This window comes from Lathamus discolor, chromosome 20, assembly GCF_037157495.1.
Source record: "Lathamus discolor isolate bLatDis1 chromosome 20, bLatDis1.hap1, whole genome shotgun sequence".
NCBI lineage: Eukaryota > Metazoa > Chordata > Aves > Psittaciformes > Psittacidae > Lathamus > Lathamus discolor.
This window is the reverse complement of record NC_088903.1, coordinates 5433921-5459107: the sequence shown is the minus strand read 5'-3', so window position 1 is coordinate 5459107 and position 25187 is coordinate 5433921. Positions and strand designations below refer to the sequence as shown.

The following is a 25187-nucleotide window of genomic DNA, read 5'->3' as shown; positions in this document are numbered from 1 at the left end:
GGCGGGGCCTGGGCCTGGGCCGGAGCCCGGCGCAGCGGCCACTGCGAGCGCCGCGGCGGCGGCTGAGGGGGCCGAGCGGAGGGACAGGGAGGGACGGCCCGGCCGCCCGGCCCTCCGCCCTCCCGCCTCGCCTCCTCCGCCACCCTCCCTCCGCCGCCTCGCCCGTGCTCCCCCCTCCCTGCCCTGCCCTCCCCTCGCCGCCCGGCATGGAAGGCGGCGGGGGCGGCCCTGCGGGGATCGGCCTGGGTGAGTGCGGGCCGCCCGCTCGGTTGGGGATCCCCGCTCCCTGCTCTCCTCGGGCCTGGCTGCAGCCGCCGAGCAGCGCTAGGCCCAGCCCGGGGGTGGGTGACGGAGGGAGCGGGGCAGAGCCGGCCCCCGGCCTGGAAGGATTGGGGCGGGGGGGGGGGGGTAAGCGCCGGGCCCGGCCGGGCCCCGCGGGAGGAGGGGAGCGGGCGGCCGAGGAGTGCTGCGGGGGCCGCGCCACCTGCCCGCGCGGGGGACGGGAGGTGACTGGCGCCGGGGGCAGCCCCGCTGCCTTCCCCCGCCGCGCTCCCTCCGGCCCCGGCCTGCAGCCGCCTCCCGGCAGCGGCGCACGGAGGTGCGGGGACGCCCGCAGGACCTCGCCTTCCTCCTTGTCACTGGCCGGGGGTGCAGCCGCGGCGGTGCCCGGGCCGCGGTTGTGGATGCTGCTGGGACCGGAGTTGTCACTGGGTAGGTGAGGGAGCGCTGCGCTACCCTTCAAGTGCTGCAGGTTCAGGGTCTGCGGGTGTGAAGGGTCAAAATTAGCCGTGAAACCCTGATGTTTTGTCTTTTCCTTAGTCTTTTGCTGAGGTGCCTTCCCCTTTGGTCGCAGGACAGATGCAGTGGTGTGTGCGCCCTAGGGTTTGGGGTTGGTTTTTAACTACCTTCTGTGCAACTTTGGGTCCTGTGGGTGTCTCGGCGCAGGTATTGTTAGAATGAGAAGATCTGCCTCACGATAACATATCTCTTCAGTCTTAATAGTAATTGTGTGAGTATCTTTAATCATAGCAGAGTTTTGGCATCTTGTGCAGCAGCAGTGATTGAAGTCAAAGCGAGGGAAGCGCCGTAGACATAAAGGATGTGAGGAATGTGCATTTTTCTCTTTCCAGGGGATGACCTGAGCGGTATTGTTCTGGGAATGGCAACTGGCACATGCTTTGTTGACAGTGGTGTATGCGCGGCGAATCAGGAGAAGGACGGTGCGGGATGTGTGTGTGTGCGCTGAATAAAGGAGGTGCAATGGGGGAGCATTGATTGGTGAAGCCTGGCCGGGTGCACCTTGGTTTGCCAAGACTGCAGCTTGATTGTTCCCTGCTGGAAGTTGGGGGCTCTTCCTCTGGAGGTGCCTCGTGGGTATGAACGAAATGGGTCTTGTAGATGCGAGGCTTTGGACGCTGCTCGTGTTAAAAGGGCTGTGGGGTTGCAAAATGTCAGTTTAAAAGGAGCTGGGGTTTGATGGTAGCGTCGTTTACATCCTTTACATGCATCTGGTGTTCTCATCGCTGTCTGCCTGAAGCCCCTTTATCTGCCTTTCTGCCTGCCTGTGAGATGGATTTTTTCCTGCTTTGCAGCGATTAATCAGGCACTTGGAGTGTGGTTGGTTTGCTGAATGAGTGAACAGCCCCATCCGTGTCCCAGGCAGCCAGTGCTTGAATTGAGATCTCGATAATCCAGTGCAGATATAGAGCGAACTCAGTGTAAATGTGTAGTTGAAGGGTGGAAATTTTGCAAGCTGCTTCAGAGTGTGTGTGTGAAAGGAAGGAACAAAGTCCTGAGGGCTTTTGATTTCTCTGACTGAGCAGTTGGTGACTGGGGTCTATAAAGCCTTCAGATTTAGCTGCAGGACCAGAGAGTTCATGTAAATTTGTATTCGTTGTAAAAAAAAAACCCTTTCCAATATTTACATGATCAAAAGAAAATTTGGCGTTTTACCTATTACGAATTTGTTGTAAAGGACTTACATTATGAGGTTGTTATCCTCAGCTGATACTGATACAGGAAGCCTTTAACTGATGTTTTCTGGAGAGTAAATTCTTCAGGGGTTCTGTATCTAGGAGCTAAATTACAGAAGCAGTTTGTCAAGTTCTGGTGCAAGTGCAAGATACTGGGATGCTCTGGTTTTATTCTCTCTGCTGGAATCGTAGAACGTGGAAGTTTCAGACTTAGAGGTGCAATTTCATCTACACGTGAGAAGTCTTTATAGGTACAAGCAGTATAGGTCAAACAGAACTGTTTCTGGTGTCATAGCGCCCAACGGCAACCACCCAACTTGGTCCAACTGCATTAAACAGATACTTTCTGTAAGCAAGATCCCATCTTCCAGTCTTGGATCTCCTGTGTCATATCAGTGCCAGATGAAGAGTGGTTTACCAACAGCATGTTTGAGACAGGCACAGGTATATTTAAGGTGGTTACAAAACCGTGCCATCAGTGACCTATTTCTCTGTGGCACTCTTCTTATCAAAGAATAGATTTCTTTCTGACCCCACAACAAAGAGAGATGTAATTGGAAGGAAGCGCCGACCGATTGAGAAGATGGGGACGTTCTCTAACAACCTCATTCTGTGCTTTATTATTGTATTAGAATATCTTATAACCATTCTCTTGGTTAAATTCCTACAGCGCAGAGCAGCTGATCTCTGAATGTGCCCTGCTGTGATACAGAGCTCTCCCTACCAGATCTAGAGCTTGGCTGCTTCTTGAAGTTGCAAACTCTTGTTTGGACACCTACTCTTAGAAGTGAGTAAAGTGTGAGTAGGTGACGCACCAGACCATAGCCCAGCTTGGGTCTTTGCAGGATCTTCCTTTACAGTGGTTTGGAAGGTGTGGGGGGGTTTGCTTAGAGCTCTCAAGTAGAATCCCTGCAGCTCATATCCAGTGAAATCATAACAGACTTTCCCAGCACAGGTGAAACCTTCGTTAAAACCCAAGCTTCCAGTGTCTCATTTCCACAGTACCTGTGCAAAAGCTTCATTTTCCAGTGATCTCCAATGGGTGGTTTTGAGGTTGCTCCTCCCTCCTGAAAAACAATTGCATAGGGAGTGAAACTCTGGCAGTAGCTCTGGTGCCAGCAGCTTAAACTCATTAACACAAGCAGCTTGCATTAGTTTCCTTGACACTTTCAGACACCCTTCCCTGAGGAGGTTTCAGACTGGTAGTTTTCACTCTAGAGAAACATCCAGCTATGCTAAGCAACTACCAGCACTTTGTGCTGCCTCCCTCTCTGGTGTATTCCTGAGGTTTGAAACTTGAGTCCTTCAGTGGAGAAGTGGTTTTAGGAATGTAATATGAAAGAAAAGGCCTGCGTGAAGGTTGGTGCCATTAGGATCCCTGTTAACACTGAGACGAAAACCTGTGAAGCCAATTTCATTCTGTCCCAGGTGCTACGTACAAGCGAGCAGCGAGTTTTCCAGCTGGAGTTCTGGAGGAGTATTTGTGGTAGCGCTGTGGAGACAGACGGCCTGGTAGGATAAAGTAGTAAACTTGTTCTGATTTTACAAGCAGAAAGTCTTAGAGTGGGCAGTTTACAGACAAGCATCCATTGATCCACGTCCCTTCTTTTATGGGAATGTTGTACACGAGCAGTCACAAATATTTGAGTTGGAGCCTGGCTGAACCTTGCAGGTGCAGAAAGCTCACTAGGACTTGGCTTTTCTGCTGGCTGGTCTGGTGGAAGACAGTACAAATCTGTTCCAAGCGCCACAGTTGCTCACAGGTCATGCTTATTTAAGCCTTTTTAGTGCATATGTGATGAAAAGGGAATTAAGGAATGTGTCTTAATAGTGTTGTCTGCAGACAAATCACAGCCGGTGACAACTGTGCATTTCAGTGGGAGAAAGTAGGTTCTTTCTTGTGAAAAGCCTCACTGCTGTTAGCATCCACTGCCCCAGCATGGAGCAGGTACTGGGAATTAGCTGTGTCACTGGGATATTTCTGGCCATTTGCCAAGCAGGAGTATTGGTATTTTCCAGCTGATGCAGAGATTTTCGCCACGTGTGTTTTAAAGCAGCAGCTCTCCTTCCTGCTTGGATTTCTGTAGGTTTTCTGGTTCTGTCCTCTCTAACACTGTCCCATCCAATGATGGCAGCTCCAGCCTTGACTCCAGTAATTTTCCCTTCTTATTTCTCTTCCATGCTAGCAAATCTGAGGTGTTTCTCCCCAAAAGATGGGCTCAGATGCATTGCCATTCCCCAGAATATTTTGTATACCTTCTCCAAGTTCCCTAGTAAGTGCCATGCACTGTGTTTGACTTCCCATGTTTGTGACATGGATGTCCCTTGATGAGGGACATCATGTTGGTGTTTAATGCACTGTGACTCCAGTAGGCTCAGCAATGGAAATACAAGTTGTGGTCTGTAGATGTGACTCCAGAAGTGTTTAGCATGGAAATGTATCCTCCTGATAAGTCTTCATGTCATGTCATAGTGAGAATGGCTGCTGAGCACCTCCAGTTTGCTTTATTGTAACTTGCATGTCTTGAATCATTCATCTCACACTCACTGGACCAAATCTGCTTGAGGAAATGCCATGCTGACTGCAGTGTGAAGGGCTCAGGCAAAATGAGGCCCTGAATGAAATGGCAACTTTTTGCCCAGCAGTTTTGGGTGAGCACACACCTGGTTGCACTTCCCTTCCTCCCCTTGGACCTTTCTAAATTCATTCGGATGCTCCTGGTTTCCTGTTTGGTGTCCCCTCACCTTACCCTTTCTTGCATTGTTTTCTACTGCGTTTTTTAGAGTTGCTTCCTAAAACCGTGTTTTCTTTTCCCTCTTTTAGACTTTCATAGCTTTTCTAACCTGCAGGTTTCTTGATGAAGGATCCCCCCTTCTACTGAGCCCATTTCTGGTGCTATAAAATCATTTGACATCATCTCTCCTGTGCTTCTGTTACCCCACACTCCAAGCACTTTGAATTCAGACAGGAAGGTGAAGTGAATTATCCCTGCTGCCAGTGGATGCTCTTTTTCCCTTCTCACCCTCCCTTTGCAGAAATAACCCCAGTCTTACTGAGCTGCTATTCCTTGTCTTGCTTAGGAAGTTAAGGAATTGTTGTTCCATTTTGAAAAGAGGGAATAAAAAAGGTTTGGGTGGGTTTTCTTCAGTCTTGAAGTGTTTTCCCTCTCATTCCTGGCGGCATCTCATTGCTGAGACCCGGAGTTCGTGTGCCACCGAGTAGGTCCTGGCGTGGTTTCTGTGACGCTGCTCAGACCTTTGCCAAGATGTGGATTTGACTTGAAGCCTCTAACACTGATACTACTGCTCTCATGGAGAAATCGTTGAGTTTGGGTTATAGTATGCTAGTAGTAGTGATGAAATTGCTCCGTGAGCTGGTTCAGAAAGCTGATCCAGCTGAAAAATTATCCCAAGGAATGGTTATTTTCCAGGCAGACTGATTTCCCAAGGCATCTTGCCTCGCAATCATAAGAATGCTGGTGTTGGCATATAAACAGGGAAAGTGTACTGCCTCCTTTGGCAGCCATGCAGCCTTAGATCAGATTAAAACGAACAAGTAACTTTGGCCTCAACTGATAATTGTCCTCACTTTGCCCAGAAGGAAATGTAAATAGAGAGATAAGATGTCCATAGCTGCATAATGAATTAGAGGAAAAACTGGGAATAGAATCCACTGTATCGGTGGGGAGAGTATTTTATGCTTGAGAATCACAACTGTTAAGACCTGTGGAGGTTGAAAGGAGCTCCTGTTGTGGAACAGTGCCTGTCCTGATCACGCATGGACTTGCTGAGCAGCTTTCCATCTCCACGTCTAACTCTGGTACCTCCAGGGAGAACGCTGACTGTAGTTTCTACTTGCAGAGGGAGAGTATGCGCAGGCAGGAGTTCCACTGAAGTATCCTTACTTGTTCAGTGTTTCGTAGTAGCTGATAAATTTGTGTGTTGCTAAATGTGCTTTGTTAAATTCTGTCGGTATCAGAGCAGGGAGATGCTCAGTTTTCCCCAAAGTGTCCATTGTGCATCTAAAATTAACTGTGTGCGTGGTGTTTGAGGAGATTCAGGAGCTCAAAACAAGGATGGTAATCGCTATTGGGAGATAACGATACCAAACAGTTACACAGGGTTTACAGGAGCGTGGTGACATTGTGCAAGAAGAAACACAATAGTAAGGGTTTTGGTATTGGCACATTTAGACTTTGTCAACAGTAGATTACCTAAACCTGTGCCGGTGCTTTGTGCATGCATGAACACACACCTCAACCTTGTACTAACCACAAGGCTGGGCTTCATCCCAGCGCTGCTTGGCAGTGCAGTAGTTAAAATGCGGCTCGAAGTTACAAAAGAAACTCTCCAGGCCAATGCAGGTGTGTTTTTGTGGGCAGTGTGAGAGGAGGAGACACTAAAACCCAGGGAAGGAAGAGAAGGGGAGGAAGGCTCCTGGTGCTGATTTACCATGGTGAGAGTGGCGCATCCTGCTCCAGCTGGTGCATCCACCCCTGCGCAGAGGGCAGTGGTGCAGCTTTTTTGTTGCTATGGAGCTTTATCCAAACTTGTTGCTGGTTTCAGAATCAAAATGATCTGCCTGAGAACATGGAGAGGGTTTAAACCTATCCGTAAGCACATTCCAATGATGTGAGAAGAGCAAACTTGAGTTTAGAGAGATCAAATTCACGCTTCCAGAAGCCAAAGGAGATTTTGCTATTTCAAATCTTTTTTCTTTTCTGCTACGTACAACTGTCAGCAAAATCCCAAAATATTTAAGGGTTTTTTTCTTTAGGATAAAGTGGTCACCTGGCAATGAATTAAAAAGGCTTTAAAAGCTCCATTGAACTGTGACTGAAGGACTCTAAAGTGTGTGTGTGCCATCACGCTCTCAGCTCACATGTATTTCACTATGTAGTATACACACTGTGACAGAGGAATGCTCCAGGAGCACCTTAGGTGCTGGGCTGTGTGTGTACTACAGGCTGGCCAGCACAGCTGTAAGCAAAGAAGTGAACCTGTCTCTGAGTTTTCTTAAGCTGAACCCTAGTGCCATGGGTTAGTGGTGGACTTGGCAGTGCTGGGGTAAAGGCTGGACTTGATGATCCTAAAGGGTTTTTCCAACCTGGTTGATTCTATGATTCTGTATTAAAAATACAAAACTTGGTTGTGTCCTCCCTTCTACATCCTGCAAAGGTCTCCTTTAGGGCTTACTAGGAGAGGAGGGAAGGATTCTAGGATCCTGGATATAAAAGTGCTGCATTAAACAGAGGAAAACCCTCTTCTCCAGGGCAGACATCCCCGGTGGAAGTTCTGCCTGCAGCTTGGCTTTGCAGACAGACCATTTACATTTTGTTTCTCTCTCAGCTCATCTGCATCTCCATATTCAGAGACTCAGATACACATCAGGGGCCTCTTTCTCCACTCCTCCTCCCTGGGAAGCCAGATGCTAACTTTGGGGAAACACAGGTAGAGGTCTTGATGATAGTTTTCCTTCTTACTCCCATCTGGCTTTGGGTGTAGCCTCCACGCTTAGTGCAGTCATTTACAACCTTAGAGTAAGTTAGTGATGTTTAATAAGGTCAATGCTGGCATCTGTTAGTATTAATCTTAGTGCGGTTGTTACTGGTCTTCAACTATGGGAGCACATAGTGGTGGAAGGAACAGTTTTTAAAGCAAAGGGGAATCTTGCCACTGAATGAGAAGAAAACTGGGCAGTGAAAAGTGATTTGGAACAAGGAGTAGGCTGATGGGTGAAACAATTGCCCTTCAGTATGTGGCAGTGGGTAGCTTTGAACTTCTGGCACATACTGTGATGCATGTACAAGTTTGAAGGGACAGATGATGTGTTAATGTGGTCATATAAAGCTTTTTTGTTTCATAGATGTGTCCTTAAGTTATCAAAGTGCTCCATGTAAAAGGTGCATACATGTGAATGAGGACTGTTGAGTGGTAACCACCTGAATTTGGTTTAATCTTGCTTTCAGTTTCTTGCATTGAGAAATAGGGATGGGAGACAACAATAGATCTGAATACAGGGAAGTTCCTAGGTCAGTCACAGGAGTTGACTTTTTGTATATCTAAGGTAGTAGGAAGGGCTTAGACTTTTAATTTGAGTGTGTATCATTGTGTATTAGAGCTTTTCGAGGTGCTTTTGCTTAGTAAAAGGAAAATGTTGAGGTTTATGGTTCTCATATCTAAGACTAGTTGATAGGCAATAGAAAGCCTTTGGCTTATAGCAAAAGCTGAGGGATTTGAATGCTGCAGAATTCCACAATAGCAACGTCCTCAGCTGGAGATAATGCTTGAAAAAAATCCACATTCCCAGCTCTGGAAATCCTTCTTTGAAAGCCTTTGTCCCTCAAGCCAGATTTCTGGATACAGGCAAAGAATTCAGCTAAAGAAATGGAAAAAGGCTGCAAGTTTTTGATCCTGGTCTCTGTGTTTTAGCTGCAGGATATTCTCCAAGGTGTTTTTCTGGGATTGGGAATACGCTCTGCTTCATTTTCCAGTAGACTGTTAAATACTTACAGGCAGATAGCCAGCTCCATACAGCGCAAATATGTCACCTGCTGAGTTAGCAAGATACCTCTCATAGATTGTGTTAGGAATGGTCACAAACAGTAAGTGGAAGACAGGACAGTGTAGATGCTGCCCTGCATCTTCAGGCTGTCATGTATCACCTCGCCAGACATGCTTCAGCCCCTGGACAATGGACCAGGATGTATTCACTCCCCACTCTTTTGTTTCCCTGCCAAGCCTTGCTGCAACACTTGCAGTGTCTGCCGGTGTTGTTTCGCTTTATGATGTGCGTGTCGCTTTGCTTGCTTGGACTGGAGCAAATCCATTTGAGCCAATGGATGGTGCCCAAACATGTGGCATCGCTTCAGTTCCACCAGCACACCAGGGCCATACACCTTTGTAGGGCTCATCTTCCCTAGGAGTTGATGGGAAAATCAGTTTCCAGAGAACTGGAAAGAAGAGACTGCTCGTTTTTGCTTTTCACAGGGATTGGGAATGCTGTTTCCAAGCAGCCTCTTGCCATGTGGACACCGTATTCCCAAGTCTGTATCAGCCTGGCCTGACACAGCAGCTAGGATTGCTCTTCCCTCCTTTCCTTTGTAGCTCCTTTAAATGGGAGCCTGGTAGAGATCCCATCTCCTCGGTGGGTGTTACAAGCTGGCCCTGGGTGTCTCGCAGATGGCAGAGCAGATCCTTAGTAGCAGGCAGTGATTTTAGCTTGCATTTACATGGGCAAAGGCAGCCTTGAGTACTGAGCATAGAAATGCAAAACCGGGCAGGATGTGCTGAGTGTGGCTCTGTCTGAGAGAAACCTCACCACTTCAGAACATATTTTCAGGGGTTTTGCATGTAAAGCAGCTGAGATGCACAAGAAAGGAATGATTGTACCAGGATCTAAATAATTCCCTCTTGTCTTATAGTCCTGATTACTATCTGCTGACATGATGTAACTTGGACCAGATGTGTTTTCCCACTAACTGGAATCGCTGGGCCTGGAATTCTGGTTCGTGCACCTGTTCTTCAAACTGTGCAAGGATATTGAAGCTGCTTTTTATGTGCTCTAAAACCACTGCTCGTGTGTTGAACTGCAGGTGACTGGGCTTAGCCAAGCACGGTACTGTCACACTGCAACCTCTAGTGCTTTCTTGCTGATGCGCTGTTCAGAATTCACATTACCTAAGGACTGTAGTGAGAAAGCGTTGATGTTTTGATCTCTTTAGGGGAAACACAGCAGAACTTTGTGTGGGGCAGTATACGTGAAGCTAAATTGTAGCTCTGCAATGAAAATGATCTCTTTCTGAGGTATTTTCTTGTATTTCTGTCCTGTCCGCTGATGAAATCGATTAATGAGTAAGACTGATGAATATTAACAGAAGCAAAGTGAAAAATCACACCCTTATCTCTACGATTATACTCCCCAGAATGATGCTTTTTCTTATCAGCCTTTCAGCATAAACACGTGCCAGTTTATCAGTTGATCAGAGTTCTAATGTTTCTGCACCCAAATAATGTGAGGAGTAGGTGTGAAAGTGTTTAACCTAAAAAGATGCTGCTCTTTTGCAGGGGTTGAGCTGCTCTTGCCTTCTGAATGCACACAGCCTTTAGGTGTACTGGAAGTTCCTTCCTGCCGAGTAGAAAGGCAGCAGGGATGCTGGTTGGAACGGGTGGCAGCCAGGCTGTGATGTGTCTCAGGCTTGGCACAGTGTTGGAGCTCTATTTCGTTAGTCCCCCCAGCCTGCACCCGCTGCCTTACTCCTAAGTGTAGCTTCTTCAGAGCTATTTGGCTCGTTAGTAACTGGTGCATTATATTAACTAATGTAAATTGTTGCTTTATGCACATGGGGTTTCATGGCTTGTAAACCGTGGGCAAATCTGGTTGCCCCAGGACATAATGGAGCTGCTGGATTGTAGCTTCCAACCAAAAGGCTTTCGGGATCCTTCAGAGCTTCAGGTTGTTCATGCATATGCAGAATGGAATTGCCTTTAACTACAGCAGTTCTAAGGCTTTTCTTTTTCTAACTGTAGTCTTGTTTTATGGAAAAGAGCATTTCAAGATGTTTGGAGCATCTTCAATCAATCAATGAATGATTGAACTTGGGTTTATGTATAGTGGTCAATGCGCCTACTTGGCAGAGTGGCAAAATCTGTCCATTCCTTGCATTGCCTCATATCCATTTAAAAGCTGCTTTAAAGGGAGATCTGTGGGCTCTTAAGAGGGCAAGTCTGGTGTGAAGCTACAGGTGTTGTATTGTCAAGGAAGCCTCGGATAGGTTGGGATGCTCGCTGGTGATGGTGTTTCAGCACCGCGGTGTTAGCTGTGGCTCAGATCCACACACGCTGCAGCCTTTTGGAGACCCAAGTTTGTCTTGATGTCTTGTGACGTTTATTAGGGTTGAGAGCACTTCTGACTGTACCAGGATGGGAGCGAAACCTAGTCCAAGAGGCTGGGAAATAGAACCAAACAGTTCTATCCTGTGCCTGGCTTGAAGGGCTCTGTTAGAACAGAGCAGGAAAATAATGGAAGGGTCATAAGTTAATGCATTTTTAGTGCTGGTCATTGACTACTGCAGTCTCTTCTCTCGTAATACTCACTTTTCTTGTACGTATGTGAGCTGCAGGGAGGCCCCAAGCTCTTACCCTTCCTCCTCTCTTTTCCTTATGGTGTGTGTAAAACCCAAGCAAATGCTACTGATGCGTGAATTGAAGCATGGGCATTTTTGAAGGAATTTTCTGGTGGTTATGGCTATCTGGGAAGAGCAGGAGAACTTCCAGGTGTTAACTAAGTAATAAATCCATACAGAGCTGTCTTTGTGTCCGCAGACAGATCACCCTTGTGCCTGCAATGCTTCTGCATTTGCCAACCTACAGCAGAGTGGATTAGACCAGAGTCTGACCATCTTCAGAGCTAGTATTGATAACTTTTGTATAGGCAGCAATTCAGATGGTTTCAAATAAGAAATCAGACATCAGGCCACTGTCGTCAGGTGCTGCTTCTGCCCTTGCATGGAGCCACCAGCACCATCCAGTGAGTGGTTCGAGGACCATGTGTAGGCTGTGCTGGGCTCGGTGGCTCACAGGGAGCCTTGGGGTGCAGACGTGACTGTGCAAGCACTCCACTGGGTACCAAAGCAGGGAGAAGCTGCTTTTATCCTGTACATCAGTGTCTGCCTCTGGTGGGGGCTTGCCAGGAGTCAAATCCTCCAGCCTTGCCCAGGTTAGGTATAAAGGCCAGGTGAAGACATGGAACTCAGTCATTAACCTCTGAGTGCATCACATTTGCTGTGTGTGATTTCGGGGCATCTCCTGAGTCAGAGTTGGGGCAGGTAATTGCACTCCGTGCTCTCTGCTGCAAACAGGTCTATTTTTAGGACAGATAATGTGAAGAAATGTGTTTTTTCTTTAGAAGCAGCACAAGCATCGCATGCAGTGTTGCTCCCACATACACGTGCTTCCTCCACCTACACATCTGTCTGCAAGTTGGTTGTGCTTTCTCTCTGGGTTGGAGCCTATAATGTTGCATAGGATCCCAGACTGTTTGAGTTGGAAAAGACCTTAAAGCTCCTCCAGCTCCAACCCCTGCCATGGGCAGGGACCCCTTCCACTGGAGCAGCTTGCTCCAAGCCCCTGTGTCCAACCTGGCCTTGAACACTGCCAGGGATGGGGCAGCCACAGCTTCTCTGGGCACCCTGTGCCAGCGCCTCAGCACCCTCACAGGGAAGAGCTTCTCCCTTCTTTCCAACCTGAACTTCCCCTGGTTCAGTTTGAACCCATCACCCCGTGTCCTATGGCTCCAGTCCCTCTCCAGCATCCTTGCAGCCCCCTTCAGACACTGGAAGCTGCTCTGGGGTCTCCACGCAGCTTCTCTTCTCCAGGCTGAGCAGCCCCAATGTCCTCAGCCTGTAGGCTTGCAGAACTTCCTTGTGTGACCTTTGATTAGCATTGGGTTTAGCTCACAAGCTCATTCTGTGCCCCTAATACAGTTACTCCTCAGGTTTAGGTCTTGGTAAGCTTCAAAGAGTGCTTTTAAACTGTGTATCTTTTCCTGTTTTAACCACAGCCTGCACTGCTCCTTTCAGTTGTGGGGCTGGAATTCACTGTGTGAGCTCCGGCCATTCAGCAGCTTTGAAACAGGCGGATTCACCTTTAAAAACCAAGCAAAAATGAAAGCATCCAAATGCTGCATCTTCCATTTGGGATGAGAAACTTCCCAAAATAACCCATGCCAATATATGGGGCAAAGCTGCCTGGGAACCACCAGCAAATCCATGTGTGCTGCTTGTATTCCATGGCTAAGGGGGGCTTTGCTTTCCCAGCTGTTAACTCCTGTTGTTTGAAAGCTGCAGGTCCCTTGAGGGTGGCAGGCAGTGCATTCAGAGTGAAAGTAGGTTACTGATGCTGCAGTGAAGTGGTTTTGAGGCCAAACAGCTTTGATAACTCCAAAGAACCCCTTTTGTTGTTCTCCCTTTGAAGTGGGACTGTGCGTGTACAAAGGGGTTGGTTACACGGAATATTCCGGAGCTGAGCAGGGGTGAAATGCTGGCAGGGCAAGGAAAGAGAGTATTTTGCCATGCAGGAAGTGGGGGTGAAGGTAAAAGTTCCTTTTCATGCCAGTTTTTGTGCTTTTCCTGGCTCTCTGGCAGCAGCCTTTCCTGATTGACTCCTGCAGCTCGAGAGTGATGCTCGATGTGCTGAGGAAATAATCAGGTGTCGTTTTCTCCATGACACAGGGCTATTTCGGAGCTGCTGAATAATGCATGGAGTTTTAAGGGAAAGGCTAACCTGGATTTCCTCATGCCCACTGCTTTCCAAGGGCCTTCCTGGCTCTGGGGTTGTTAATTCTGGCTTGCAATCACAACTGGTTTAGTTTATTATTTACTAGTTTTCCCATCGGGATATTACTTGTGATCCCAAGCCAATGGTAACAGCCCATCTCCACGTATTTCCTGGCTCAGCTGGGTCTTGGCTTCTTCCTGCCTCACCTCTGGAGCTGGGAAGCTCCCAAGACCCTGCCAAGGAGGAGAACGCAGCCGCAGGAATAGACGCTGCTGTTGCGGTGCTGCTGGTCACTGTCTGGCATCCTCAGGGCCCTTTCTGAGCGCATCTGGGAAGCCTGGAAAACCATTCCCAAATGTGTTTTAGTGAACTTTGAAGCTGCTGATCAGGCATGTGGACGTTGGGCTGCTGCTTTCCCCAGCGTGGCACTTCACAAAGAGCTGGAGGGCACAGTTCAGTCTTTATTATCCAAACCACCAAGACCATTGGTAGGTTCATCTCCTGTTTGATTGCATTCACTTTAAAGGGGGAAAATGCTGGAATTTTCCCCCTTTAAATATATATATATATATAATTCCCTTAGAACATATAAATTGTATCAAAACATGTTTGGATGGAAATCAGGGCATTTGCTCCATGAAGTGTATTTTAACTCAGTATGATGTGGAAGGAGGTTTATCCTAAAACCCCCTATCTGTGAGACTGCTTTATGTTAGTGGCTTTTTATTGTTGCTCCACGAATAGCAATAATACAAACGGCCCTATGATTCCATGCAATCCAAGTGGTTTATACCTGCCTGCTGGGCTTAGCCTCAAGGAATTGATCAGATTCCAGTAGTGGGATTCCAGTTTTGTTTGTATTCAGCTGCTCAATCAATTACTTTCTGTGTTAGGGCCCTTCTCTGCCCTTTAGTCAAGGGATGTCCCTTAGGCTCTGTCCTTAATTCTCCTCTCGTGCATCCTCTAGCCCCAGGTTTAGCGCCCGGTGTGTTTAGGCAGGGCTGGCGTTCCTGATCTGAGCAGCACAGCCCGAATCTTGGCTTGCTGCTGCAACGCTGTGCTCCCAAAATGCAACTGTCCTGGTGAGAAACAGATGGGAGAGATTGATCACTTGTGTTCAGTGGGGATCACGTGGTGGTTTTTACAAGAGGAAGTAAGAGTGTCCTGGTCAAATTCCAACTTGGATAACTGCAAGTGGAATTTAGATGGGCAAGTGTCATATTGTGTGGCTACTGCATTGAGGAATAAGTAGCTGGGGGAAGGGAGAAGGAGACAAAAGAATAAGTGCTTTAAATCAAGAGGCTGCGTGAGGGATCTCTGAGGTGGTAAGGAGCAGGGGACATGGTGTTCTTCATGTGATTTAGTGCTGTGAGCTGAAAATGGCTCCATTGAAATCCTTCATGCATATCTACGTTAATGGAATGTTGTTCAGTGGAATATGTCCTCTGTCTGGCGAAGGATGGGCTCCCTTTGGGAGATACAGGAGGAGAAGAGGTGTTTCTGTGGAGGTGTGCACCTGGTTTGATAGGGAGGCTTATAGGAGTAGAGCGGGGCTATCTGTGCTCCTGTGGGTCCAGGAGGAGCTCAGATGAGCATCTTGGTTCAGCCTTGAGGCAGGGGGTGGTGGACAATAGTCATTGCCTTGAGTTCCATATCCCAGGAGTGCAGCAGCACTTCTGGTCCCCACAAAAGGTGCACTTGTTTGTACCTGAAGCTGCCAGGTTTGCTTGAAGCAGTGCTATAGGCCAGGCCACCCCCAGCAGGTGCAGCTCACAGATGCCATACCCTGTGTCATACCCCAGTTTTGCAAGCTCAGAACAATTAGCTGATGATTTTAGGGCTGAATTAATTGACTTTGTCTTCTCTGTTGTCTTTTCTAGATACAATGGTCAACGGTTCCTTGGCAACTTTCTCCAGAAGAATAATTACTCCTGTTCTGCTCTTGCCATAATACCAGAATCCTGTGACCTACACATCAGTGCTCAACACCAGCAGAGAATCCTACTGTGTTCATTCTGTGTAGATGGAAGAGGCGTCGGTCTCGAGAGTCCATCCTGATTTCAAGCTGCTTCCTTGTTTTTTCTGGGATTAAAGGTGCTCAATGAATCAGGGCCCCCCAAATGAGTCAAACAGCCAATTCATGCCAACAGTTGGTTGAAAACTGTGCGGCGCATGTAGCAGGGATGGCGCAGGAGGACAGTCGCCGTGGTCAAGTGCCACCTCCCTTTTATCATGGTGCCAGCCAGGAACTTGATCTGTCCACCAAAGTATACAAGAGAGAGTCAGGAAGTCCTTACTCTGTGTTGGTGGACAGCAAAATGAGTAAACCACATCTCCATGAAAGAGAGGAGCAGCCATATTTCAGGGAGAACAGAGCGGTAGGAGAGGTCCGGGCTGTGAAAGAAGATAGAGAAAACTCTGAGGACTCTGAGGAGGAAGAAGAGGAGGAAGATGAAGTGACTTACAAAAGGGAGCAGATTATAGTAGAGGTAAACCTTAACAACCAAACATTAAATGTATCAAAAGGGGAGAAGGGTGTCCCCTCCCAGTCCAAAGAGACTGCTGTTCTTAAGACCAGCAGTGAGGAAGAGGAGGGTGACAGTGGGGAAGAGGCCACTGAAGACAGTAATGATTATGAGGAAAATGAGAGGCAGAAGAAAAAAGAGAAAAGAGTGGAAAAAGTTAGTGTTGCCCAAAGGAGAACAAGGAGAGCTGCATCTGCTGCAGCAGCCACAACTTCCCCATCACCCAGACCTACAAGGGGTCGTAGAAAGAGTGTGGAGCACCCCAGGCGTAAGAAGAAAGCTGCAAAGGAGCCCAAGGCACCTGTGCAGAAATCAAAGTGTGAAGAGAAGGAGACTTTAACCTGTGAGAAGTGCCCCAGGGTGTTTAACACACGCTGGTACCTGGAGAAGCACATGAACGTCACTCACAGGCGCATGCAGATCTGCGACAAATGTGGGAAGAAATTTGTGCTAGAAAGTGAGCTGTCCCTTCACCAGCAAACAGACTGTGAAAAAAACATCCAGGTAGGTTTGCTCACCTGCTTGCCAGATTTCCAAACCTTCTGTCGTGCCCTGGAGACAAGCTAGCGGACGCTTCAGAGGGGGAAATCTTTTGCGCAGCCCAGGTTCTGACCGAGACCTTGTCTCTACGTATCAACACTTTGGTGTCTTCCAAAGGAAGTAAATGGCAGGGAGCAGAGTGTGCAGCTGCCATCTGATGCAGCAGAGTTACTGTAGTCTTTAACCACGAGTTGGGGAAAACACAAAGCTGCTAATGTCAGATGCAAGAAACAAGCGCGTTTGCAGTGAAGTCCTTTGGCAGGATAAACCCTCCTCCTTCAGGTGCTGAGCTCCTGCAGCTATCGCTAGCTTTAATGTGCACAGTGTTTCAGTGTCCTGAAGTCAGTCACAGAGCATGGCCAGGTAAGATTTCAAAGGGAGAGTGGAATTCTGGCACGTTACTGGTCTTGGAATTGTGTGACATACCAGAGAGGCAAGCAGGTGAGAAAGAACCTGGGGAAGTCAGGATGTGAACTGGTGTTCAAATGGAAATCCTACTGAGCCAACTGCCCACAGGTAACTGACAGTAGGTGTTCATGTATGCATTTGGCAGTACATGAATTCGGTGACTCAGTCTGTTAACGGCCTTTTCCCAGTGTAAAAAAGCTCAGTATATCTCACTGATAATATAAAGATCTCTGGTCTTTGTCACCCAAAGACTTGCAGCTTTTAATTGGATCCAACAATGGCAGCCTGTGTTGTAACAGAACCATTTTAAAGTCCTGAGTTGTGGAAAGAGCTCCAGAGTTTCTGATTCATTCGTGGTTTGTGCTTTGCTCACAGGCATCTGTGTTCTCATGTAACTGGGGGCACTGTTGTTGTAGCTGCTGATTCAAACGTGCTTGCTTTGCCTTGTTAAGCTCGGCACAGCATTGACATCTACTTCTGAAGTGATCCCACTGCCAGCATGGAGCTCAGCTTTTGTGCAGCTGAAATGCTGAGAGTTCACAGGGCTTTGGCGAGTTCTTTGTCTGCCCAGTGAGTTTTAGCAGCAAGATTTAAGATTTTGCTTGTTTGTTTAAATGCTGCTCTGAATTGGGATTCAATTCCCACTGTGCGGGAGACAGCCGAAGTGTCTGCTGTGATTTCTCTTTGCTGTAAGACTCAAACGCAGCTCTGTGTAACATTGTGCTGTTTTTCCTTATGTTTCAGCTCAGAGGAGGAAGACTCAAGGAAGGAGTAGAATGTAAGATACTGAGTCTTGAGCCTAGTTAGCAAAACACATCAACATTGCAGTGTGTCCTTGCAGCTTTTGAAATGGATACCGCACAAGTTTAGTGCAGAGGGCATTGAAATGCAGATTGCAGCAGTGCCCCATCATCCAGGTGGCTCTTTCACAGCATAACACTCTTTAGACTTGAAGCAGGAATTCAGGAATATTTGGAACATGGGGCATAGAATGGAGGAGGAGCCTGTAAGCCATGCCCACACGTGTTGCTCAGGGGTTCCACTCCTGTGCCCCGAAGTGATAGGGTAAGAAGAAATGGTAGCAATTGTACCCAATACAAGCAGAATCAGGTCTAGAAACCTTCCCAAATCCTTCCAGTATTTGGGAATCTGAAGGACTGCTGGTCGTCTTCAGGTTCCCACTATAAGCGTGTATTCAACAATTGTTTCTGTCTCTCCTGACGTTTGGAATGTGGTTCCCAGCTGCCTGCTCGTTTGGTTTTATCACACATGGCAAAAGGAGTAAGGGGGTATGAATATGTTACGTTAATACAGGGTTTAATGTGTCAAGGGGGATATGGAGCTTTGTCTAGGAGAAAGAAGTGGTTTCATTATGGGAGTGGTAATTGAACTGATAAGAACATGAGTGGCTCCTCTCTGTGTTTTTCACCTAAGTGAGGGGATGTATCTCTTTTTCCAGGTAATTTCTGGGTTTCATCCTTTTAACATGAGCACCGTCACAGGATTTCTGTTGTCACCTCAGCCTCTCTCTGTAGTAACTCTCAGTATTCTAGAGTACTTGCTGCTGACCATCAATTAAATGTAGACTGACCAATCCAAGGGTTTGCTTACCTTAAATCAAAGCTTTTTGAGCATTTCTTAGCATTGCTTTACTCTGCAGGGTTTCTTTTTTCCCCCCAAGGGCTACAGTTTGGTCCTCACATGCCTCCACATAGGTACTTTTAGATGCAGAGTCTCTCATTGGCGTCAGCACGGTGAGTGGGGTACCAGGGTTTCCAAGCCTGCAGAGATTGAAGCCCTGTAGAAGCAGCGTAAAGTGGCTGTGCAGAGAAGCAGCAGCTCAAGATGGCAGAAGGCCCAGCAGTGAGCAGCAGGCAGCTCTCCTTACCTTGCAGGAAGGAGGGTGATAGGGAGGCAGAAAACTGGAGATGCACCAAACCCCCCAACACCCAACAGAAAATAACAAGCCACAATTCCTGTCTCTTCACGTCAAAGATGCCTCCGTGTCCTCACGTGTGTCTCCTGTCAAGCTTTACAGCTCAGGTATGCTGGAGTGCTCAGGCTGCTCCAAGGACTTTTTTTGTCAAGTCTTTAGCAAGAACGAGCTGCTGGGGGAAAAAGAGATGCGTGAGAGTCCCTGGATCCTGCTCCTCGCTGACTTTCTGGACATCACAGAGAAGAGATTCAAGCATTGTTTGCATATTGTCAATTTAGACCTATAGTGCTGCTGATCCATATAAATGAAGAGTCAGAACACCAAAGATGGAGGTGACAACTTGCTTTGTGCCACACTCTCCACATGGTCAAGAGCTGCAAGAGGGAAGCTGCCTTCTGTGTAGAGCTAAAAGGAGATGAGAGAGCTCTGAGGCGTGTTGAGTGTTGGAGGGGTCACAGTGCTCCTGTGAAAGACAGAGCTGGACGTGCAGATGGGTTTAAAGGCAGTGTGGTGGTGGTGGCCTCCTCCACCTCTGTTGGCTTCTCCCCACATCAGGGGTTGGGCTTGCTCCCAAGCCAGCAGCATCAGTGCCTGTGAAGTTGTCTTCTCTGTGTTAGCTCCTTGAGGGCTGATCCAGCTGCATATGCTGTTGCACTGGGGAAATAAGTGCAGTGGCTGTAGTGCTCTTCAGGTGGCACCACTATGCAGTGTGTTACCTTCCTCTCCAATCCTGCTCAAGCTGGCTTTTCTTATTGTAATTGTTTCAAGTCTGAAACAATCAACGTAGGCTTAATCTGAGACAGTACACAGCCTTTTGACTTGGTTTGGGCTTCTTTTTATCGTGCAAGAGGAAGATCCATGGCTTAACGCCACTGACTTGAATTACTGAATCTTTCTAATTGAGAATTCCTTCTATTTATCCCATTCATTCAGTGCGTTTCCTGTAATAAATCATTCAAGAAGCTCTGGTCCCTCCATGAACACATCAAAATTGTCCACGGATATGCAGAAAAGAAATTCTCTTGTGAGATCTGTGAAAAGAAGTTCTACACCATGGCCCACGTGCGGAAACATATGGTTGGTGAGTTATTGATCAGTGCTTCTGCTCGTTCTGCCTCGTAAGCATAGAATGATTTGGGTTGGAAAAGACCTTAAGATCATCCAGTTCCAATCCCTTGCAGTGGGCAGGGACACCTTCCGGTAGAGCAGCTTGCTCCAAGCCCCTGTGTCCAACCTGGCCTAGAACACTGCCAGGGCTGGGGCAGCCACAGCTTCTCTGGGCACCCTGTGCCAGCGCCTCAGCACCTTCACAGGGAAGAGCTTGTGCCTTATATCCAACCTGAACTTCCCCTGGTTCAGTTTGAGCCCATCACCCCTTGTGGTTCTTAACTCCTAATGGCTGTTTTGTGGAGAAATACAATAACTTCAGTTGTCTGAGCTTTATCATCAGCAAGTTCAAGTCTGTAGTTCTGGGCAGCAAGCAAAATCTATGTGTGTCTATGTGTATGTAGCTCTAAGCTGTTCAGAAGCTGGAGGAAAACAAATGGTTCGAGAAAAGATTGCATTGGAATGACCCTCTCTAATGTACTGTTGTGTTGCAGCACACACAAAGGACATGCCATTTACATGTGAAACCTGTGGGAAATCATTCAAACGCAGTATGTCTCTCAAAGTACATTCCCTGCAGCATTCTGGAGAGAAACCTTTCAGATGTGAGGTGAGGCAGCAACTGGTAATACATGGAGATACGGTAGCAGGAAGGTATAAACTTAGAAACCCTGTCAGTGGGGACTGCAGGTGGAAACTGAATTGCCTTGTAACTGAGGTGTAGTTCCATTAAAACCTGGGCAAACTCTGGAGAGCACAGCAGAGATGCAGCCGTTCAACCTGGGATACCTGTGGTTTGCTCTGACTGCTGGCTCTCATGCTTTAACTCAATGAGTACCCACTACAGCAGGATCTGAATCCCACTCTTCCCTCAGTGTTCAGAGCAAAGCCTGATGCAAATGTCATTAATCCTCCCTGCCCTGCCCAGTTACTTGAAGCAGATGGCAGTGAAAAAACAAATCACTGCTGGATTTTCACTTGGGGGAAACACTGCAAAGGGTGGTGTCCTTGGGATCGGAGACTGGGTTTGCATCTCTTATAGCAGATGTGTGCTGGGATGAGGGAAGGTCTCTCCCTGCTGCACTCACAGACTTTTGCCATTATCATTTTATGCCTGCCCTGGGGAAGGAGGCTCAATGGGGCAGACTAACCCAGTCATGTGCCTGGGGCAGATAATGTCTGTCATCTGATGGGGATGCTTGTGGGTATCACATGATGGAGGCAGGGGGTGCAGAGCCCTTCCTCTTTCCAGAGCAGGTCTGGTGGCTCACTCTGCCCATCAGATGAGGCACAGCTCCAGCCGGACACCGAGTACTAGTGGTGGTTGTGCAGCCACGGTGGTCCTGGGAATAAGACTCCTTAGGAATGGACTTCCCTCATAGCAGTAAATAATAGCTGTAAAGCCAGGCCCATAAAGCTGCTGTTGGCTTTGCTGGGTGAGCAGAGTCCTCTAGTGGAGGCTTGCTGTAGTCCAGCAAAACCTCCAAATTACATCTTAAGCCAACAGAAGCACTTTGCTGTTGGCATAACCCTGTCCCTGCTGCCAGCAGCTGTGTCAGCTAAAGGTTGTGACTGTTCCACGCTCCTTGCCAAGGCTCCTGTGCCAGCAGACCTCTTAGCACAGCCCAGATTCTACTGGCTGCATCATGTAAACCCAGGGTCTCTGTGTGTACTAGTTCAGGTATTCTTGGCTCCTTACCGTAGTCAGTTCAAAGTGCTGTCCCCTGACTACCTTGCTTCCTGCTGTGTAATGCCTGAAGCATCACAGGTTGCTGTTTTTCTGTTGCAGAACTGTGATGAGAGGTTTCAGTACAAGTACCAGCTGCGCTCGCACATGAGCATCCACATTGGGCACAAACAGTTCATGTGCCAGTGGTGTGGCAAAGACTTCAACATGAAACAGTACTTTGATGAGCACATGAAAACACACACTGGTAAGAACTAATCGAGGAAAAGCACAAGTACCTCCAGGACAGGAACTTGCTTGTACTTCCAGTTGTATTCCCTTGCTTGGAATTTGGGACCAAAACTGCTCTCCAACCTAGAAAATCAGAGAGGAGAGGTCCATACATTATCTCACTGTTAGATCTGTAGTCCTGTGATTCACTGTGGGGGAAAATGAGAGGTTAGGCTTACTTCCTTCTCACTGTGGTCTGAAGGAGCCCCTCGCCAAAGCCTTGTAGAAGATTCTCATGCATCAAAATCCGAAGGTGAGAGAGGATTTCATAAAGACCGAGGGCTGCTGTGGAGCAGCTGTGTCTGTTTGCTGAAGGCAGCAGTCACAGTAGCCTTTGTAGGCTGCAGTTTGTTTGCACAGAGGTGCTGAAGTGTAAGGGTTAGCAGATGTTCTGTGCCTCACTGATTGCTGGCTCTGCTTGCAGGAGAGAAGCCCTTTATCTGTGAAATCTGTGGCAAGAGCTTCACCAGCCGCCCAAACATGAAGAGGCACCGCAGAACTCACACAGGGGAGAAGCCCTACCCGTGTGACGTGTGCGGCCAGCGATTTCGCTTCTCCAACATGCTCAAGGCGCACAAGGAGAAGTGCTTCCGTGTCACCAGCCCCGTCAACGTGTCAGCTGCTGTCCCGATCCCACTGTCCACCACTTCTGCCACCACGGTCCCTGCTGTAGTGAACGCGCCCACTGGCCCAGCGCCGCCCATCAACCTGAACCCAGTCAGCACGCTTCCTCCGCGCCCCATTCCCCACCCGTATTCACACCTTCACCTACATCCTCATCCTCACCACCCACATCACCTCCCGGTGCCCCCAGTCCCTCATTTACCCCCTCCTCCAGCTCTTTTTAAGAGTGAGCCTTTAAACCACAGAGGCCAGAGTGAGGACAGCTTTCTGCGACACCTGGCAGAAAAGAACAGTTCAGCACAGCACCACTAACGTCTCTGCTCCCTGCCAGCTGTTCCCCATTCATGCACATGGAAACCTGCCCTCCTGGCAGCCCAAGAGGGTTGGTTGGTGAGGATCCTTGTCTTTTAGCCCCAGCACACGGTCCCGATTCTACCCCTTGAATCAGTTACCAACCGAGGAAATCCTGTTTCGGATCAGCAGTGCTCCTCTGAACCTGGGACCCAACAGGACTTCAACCCCATTTGCTTGCGTTTTGCTGGTGACTTTTCTACATTTCAGATACTGAGACTTGTGGGATTTTCTAATTTCATATCAGCTGATGAGGTATGCTTGCTTTTATAGCCTGGCCTTCTCCTCAAAGAGGAGACAGGCCTGGTTTTCCTTTGTACTAATCGGAAAGGCTGTGAGATTAATACAGAGCATTAATTGTATCACTGTGTATCGTAATGGATTCTTTTCAGCTTTTGGGGCTGGCTGTGGAGTGAGCCAGCCACGTATCACGGTATATTTGAGCATTATAAAGAAAGACACAGAAATGTCTTGTTTGTGTAGCTCTCCTAACACACTCTTTATTTTACTACAGAAATTATTTTAGAGGTTTTTGTATAGACCTATTTAGTAGTCTGTTTCTAAAATGAAATGTATTTCAATAAGCGGTGTAATTTTTTCAGTGTAGCTGGACCTATGTTGTATAATAGATAAATTTTTATAATCATCAAAATGTGATTCTTAAAAAGATGCATAAAGCTTCTAGAGTTAAAGTTATTCTTACAACCATGCAACTTAAAAGGTGCTGCAGAGAAGAAAGGAACCCAAGAGGTCTCTGGAAAGGTTGCCTCCGAGGTGATGGTGATTTAAGGACTTTAATTTATTTTAGTAGGGCTTGTTTTATTCCTTTTTAAACCTTATGTTTCCCTTCTCACAGTTTTGGACAAGGACATTGGGATACCACATTCCCACCGCACAGGTTTTCATGGGAGGTATGGATGGGTTAGAGAAGGAGCCCCTTACACATAGGGACCTGCTGCTTTAGGAATAGAGAGTCACAGGAGAATGGGAGATGTGACAGCAGAGGGGACATCGAGTACCTCAGATCAGCCAAGCATCTTTTCTCTTGAAGTTGGGGATCTCATCCAGTGCTGCTCTTCAGATTGCCTCTTGGAATTCCGGGAGTTGTTAGGAGAGGGGAATGAAGGGAGATCATGAAATGGGGTGTTCCTGACTGCTTGATTGTAAGACTGAGAAGCTTGAATGAGACGATGGTGTTTCAGTTGCATTGTTGAGGAAATGCTGATAGCACTGTATGGACCATGGGAAGCTCTATCCCATAAACGTAACGTGCATAAAATGATGGGATGATTTCTAAGGGTCGTAGTCATACTTATGGCAAAGCTAAGTTTTCCAGTTGTAGGATAGGAAACTCTGAATTGTAGGCATGTCGCTGTTTCATAATCCCGGAAGGCAATGAGGGGGGAATGGCAGGTTTAGTGCAGGGCTGGTGGGCTGGAATGCCAAATGTCTCTGTTTTAACCAGTGAGTAGCTGTTATTTTTTCAGGTTTGTATTTCTCTTCAACTAAAGCTAAATATAGCAGCATTATGCAATCTAGGAACTTGTTGCCACCTTCACTGACGACAGAGGCCCAAGGCAATGTACTGTAAGTCCTCTTTTCCTTAAAATTCCCACTTCCCCATGCTGCTTTTTGAGTTAAATCCCACCAAACTACACCCAGAGATCTTCATAGGCCAGATGTCTGCTTGGTAACGAAGCGGGGGGTTTGTGGCTGATGAGATTCTTCCTTGGGTTACTTCCTCCCCGTTAATGCTTTGAAGTGTTTTGAAACACCAGGTCCGCTGTTGAGAATGAGCTCCTTGGGTGGTGTTCTGGTCTTCACTGTTTTCTACCACCTCACCATTCATGGTGGGGTTTTTTCATAACAAGCATAGGAAACTTGAGGACCTAAAAAGGGCAATTTGTGCCCAAGAAACCTGCTCAGTTTTGACTGAGCTGAACCCCCTGAATAATAAAGCAATGGTTTTTTACGTGTTTTCTCTATCATATTTATATGCACCCTCTACCTTCTAAAAGCAAAAGCCAATTGTGGAACTGAATTCCCACTCATGACGATGCTGACTGTTGTAATTACTGTGGCTGGTCCGCCCCGGAGGTTCTATGCATTCCACGTCACCTTTGGAACCTACATTTCTGTCGTGCCACTCTTCTGGTCAGGCCTGTTATGAACTGATTTTTAAATGCTAAAAAAGGAAATAAGAATAATAATAATAACCTTGGTTAAATGGATTGTATTCCAGTTTTGCAAAATGATTTTTCTTCTCAATAAATTTCCAGTATTAGGCTGCTATTCAGAATTCCAAAATCTGGGACAGTTTTGTTCTATTATTTAGTTCACAGCAATGATGCACTTTGTATTTCTTTTTCCTTCCGAGACTTCCCAACTTCCTTTCTGTGGAAGAAGATTAAACTATCAAGCCCATTTAATAGTCTGTCAGGGTGTGACATGATGTCAACCGATTCTCCTCAGTATCTGGGACAAACATA

At 47.5% G+C, this 25187-nt stretch overlaps 1 protein-coding gene across 1 annotated transcript; it reads left to right on the top strand.

Annotated features, from left to right (window-relative positions):
- On the top strand, positions 1-25005 carry ZNF652 (zinc finger protein 652). Its single transcript, XM_065699316.1, has 6 exons — positions 1-246; positions 15131-16279; positions 19593-19740; positions 20261-20376; positions 21556-21700; positions 22148-25005. Exons 2-6 carry the CDS (start codon positions 15371-15373, stop codon positions 22657-22659), a joined length of 1830 nt encoding a protein of 609 aa, XP_065555388.1. The 5' UTR covers positions 1-246; positions 15131-15370; the 3' UTR covers positions 22660-25005.
- The last annotated feature ends 182 nt before the right edge of the window (positions 25006-25187 follow it).

Excerpts from the sequence above, each read along its gene's own strand:
- ZNF652 (XM_065699316.1), top strand. The coding sequence starts at position 15,371 with ATGAGTCAAACAGCCAATTCATGCCAACAGTTGGTTGAAAACTGTGCG. Across the intron at positions 16,280-19,592 it reads ACTGTGAAAAAAACATCCAG|TGCGTTTCCTGTAATAAATC; the intron begins GTAGGTTTGCTC and ends CCATTCATTCAG. Across the intron at positions 20,377-21,555 it reads AGAAACCTTTCAGATGTGAG|AACTGTGATGAGAGGTTTCA; the intron begins GTGAGGCAGCAA and ends TTTCTGTTGCAG.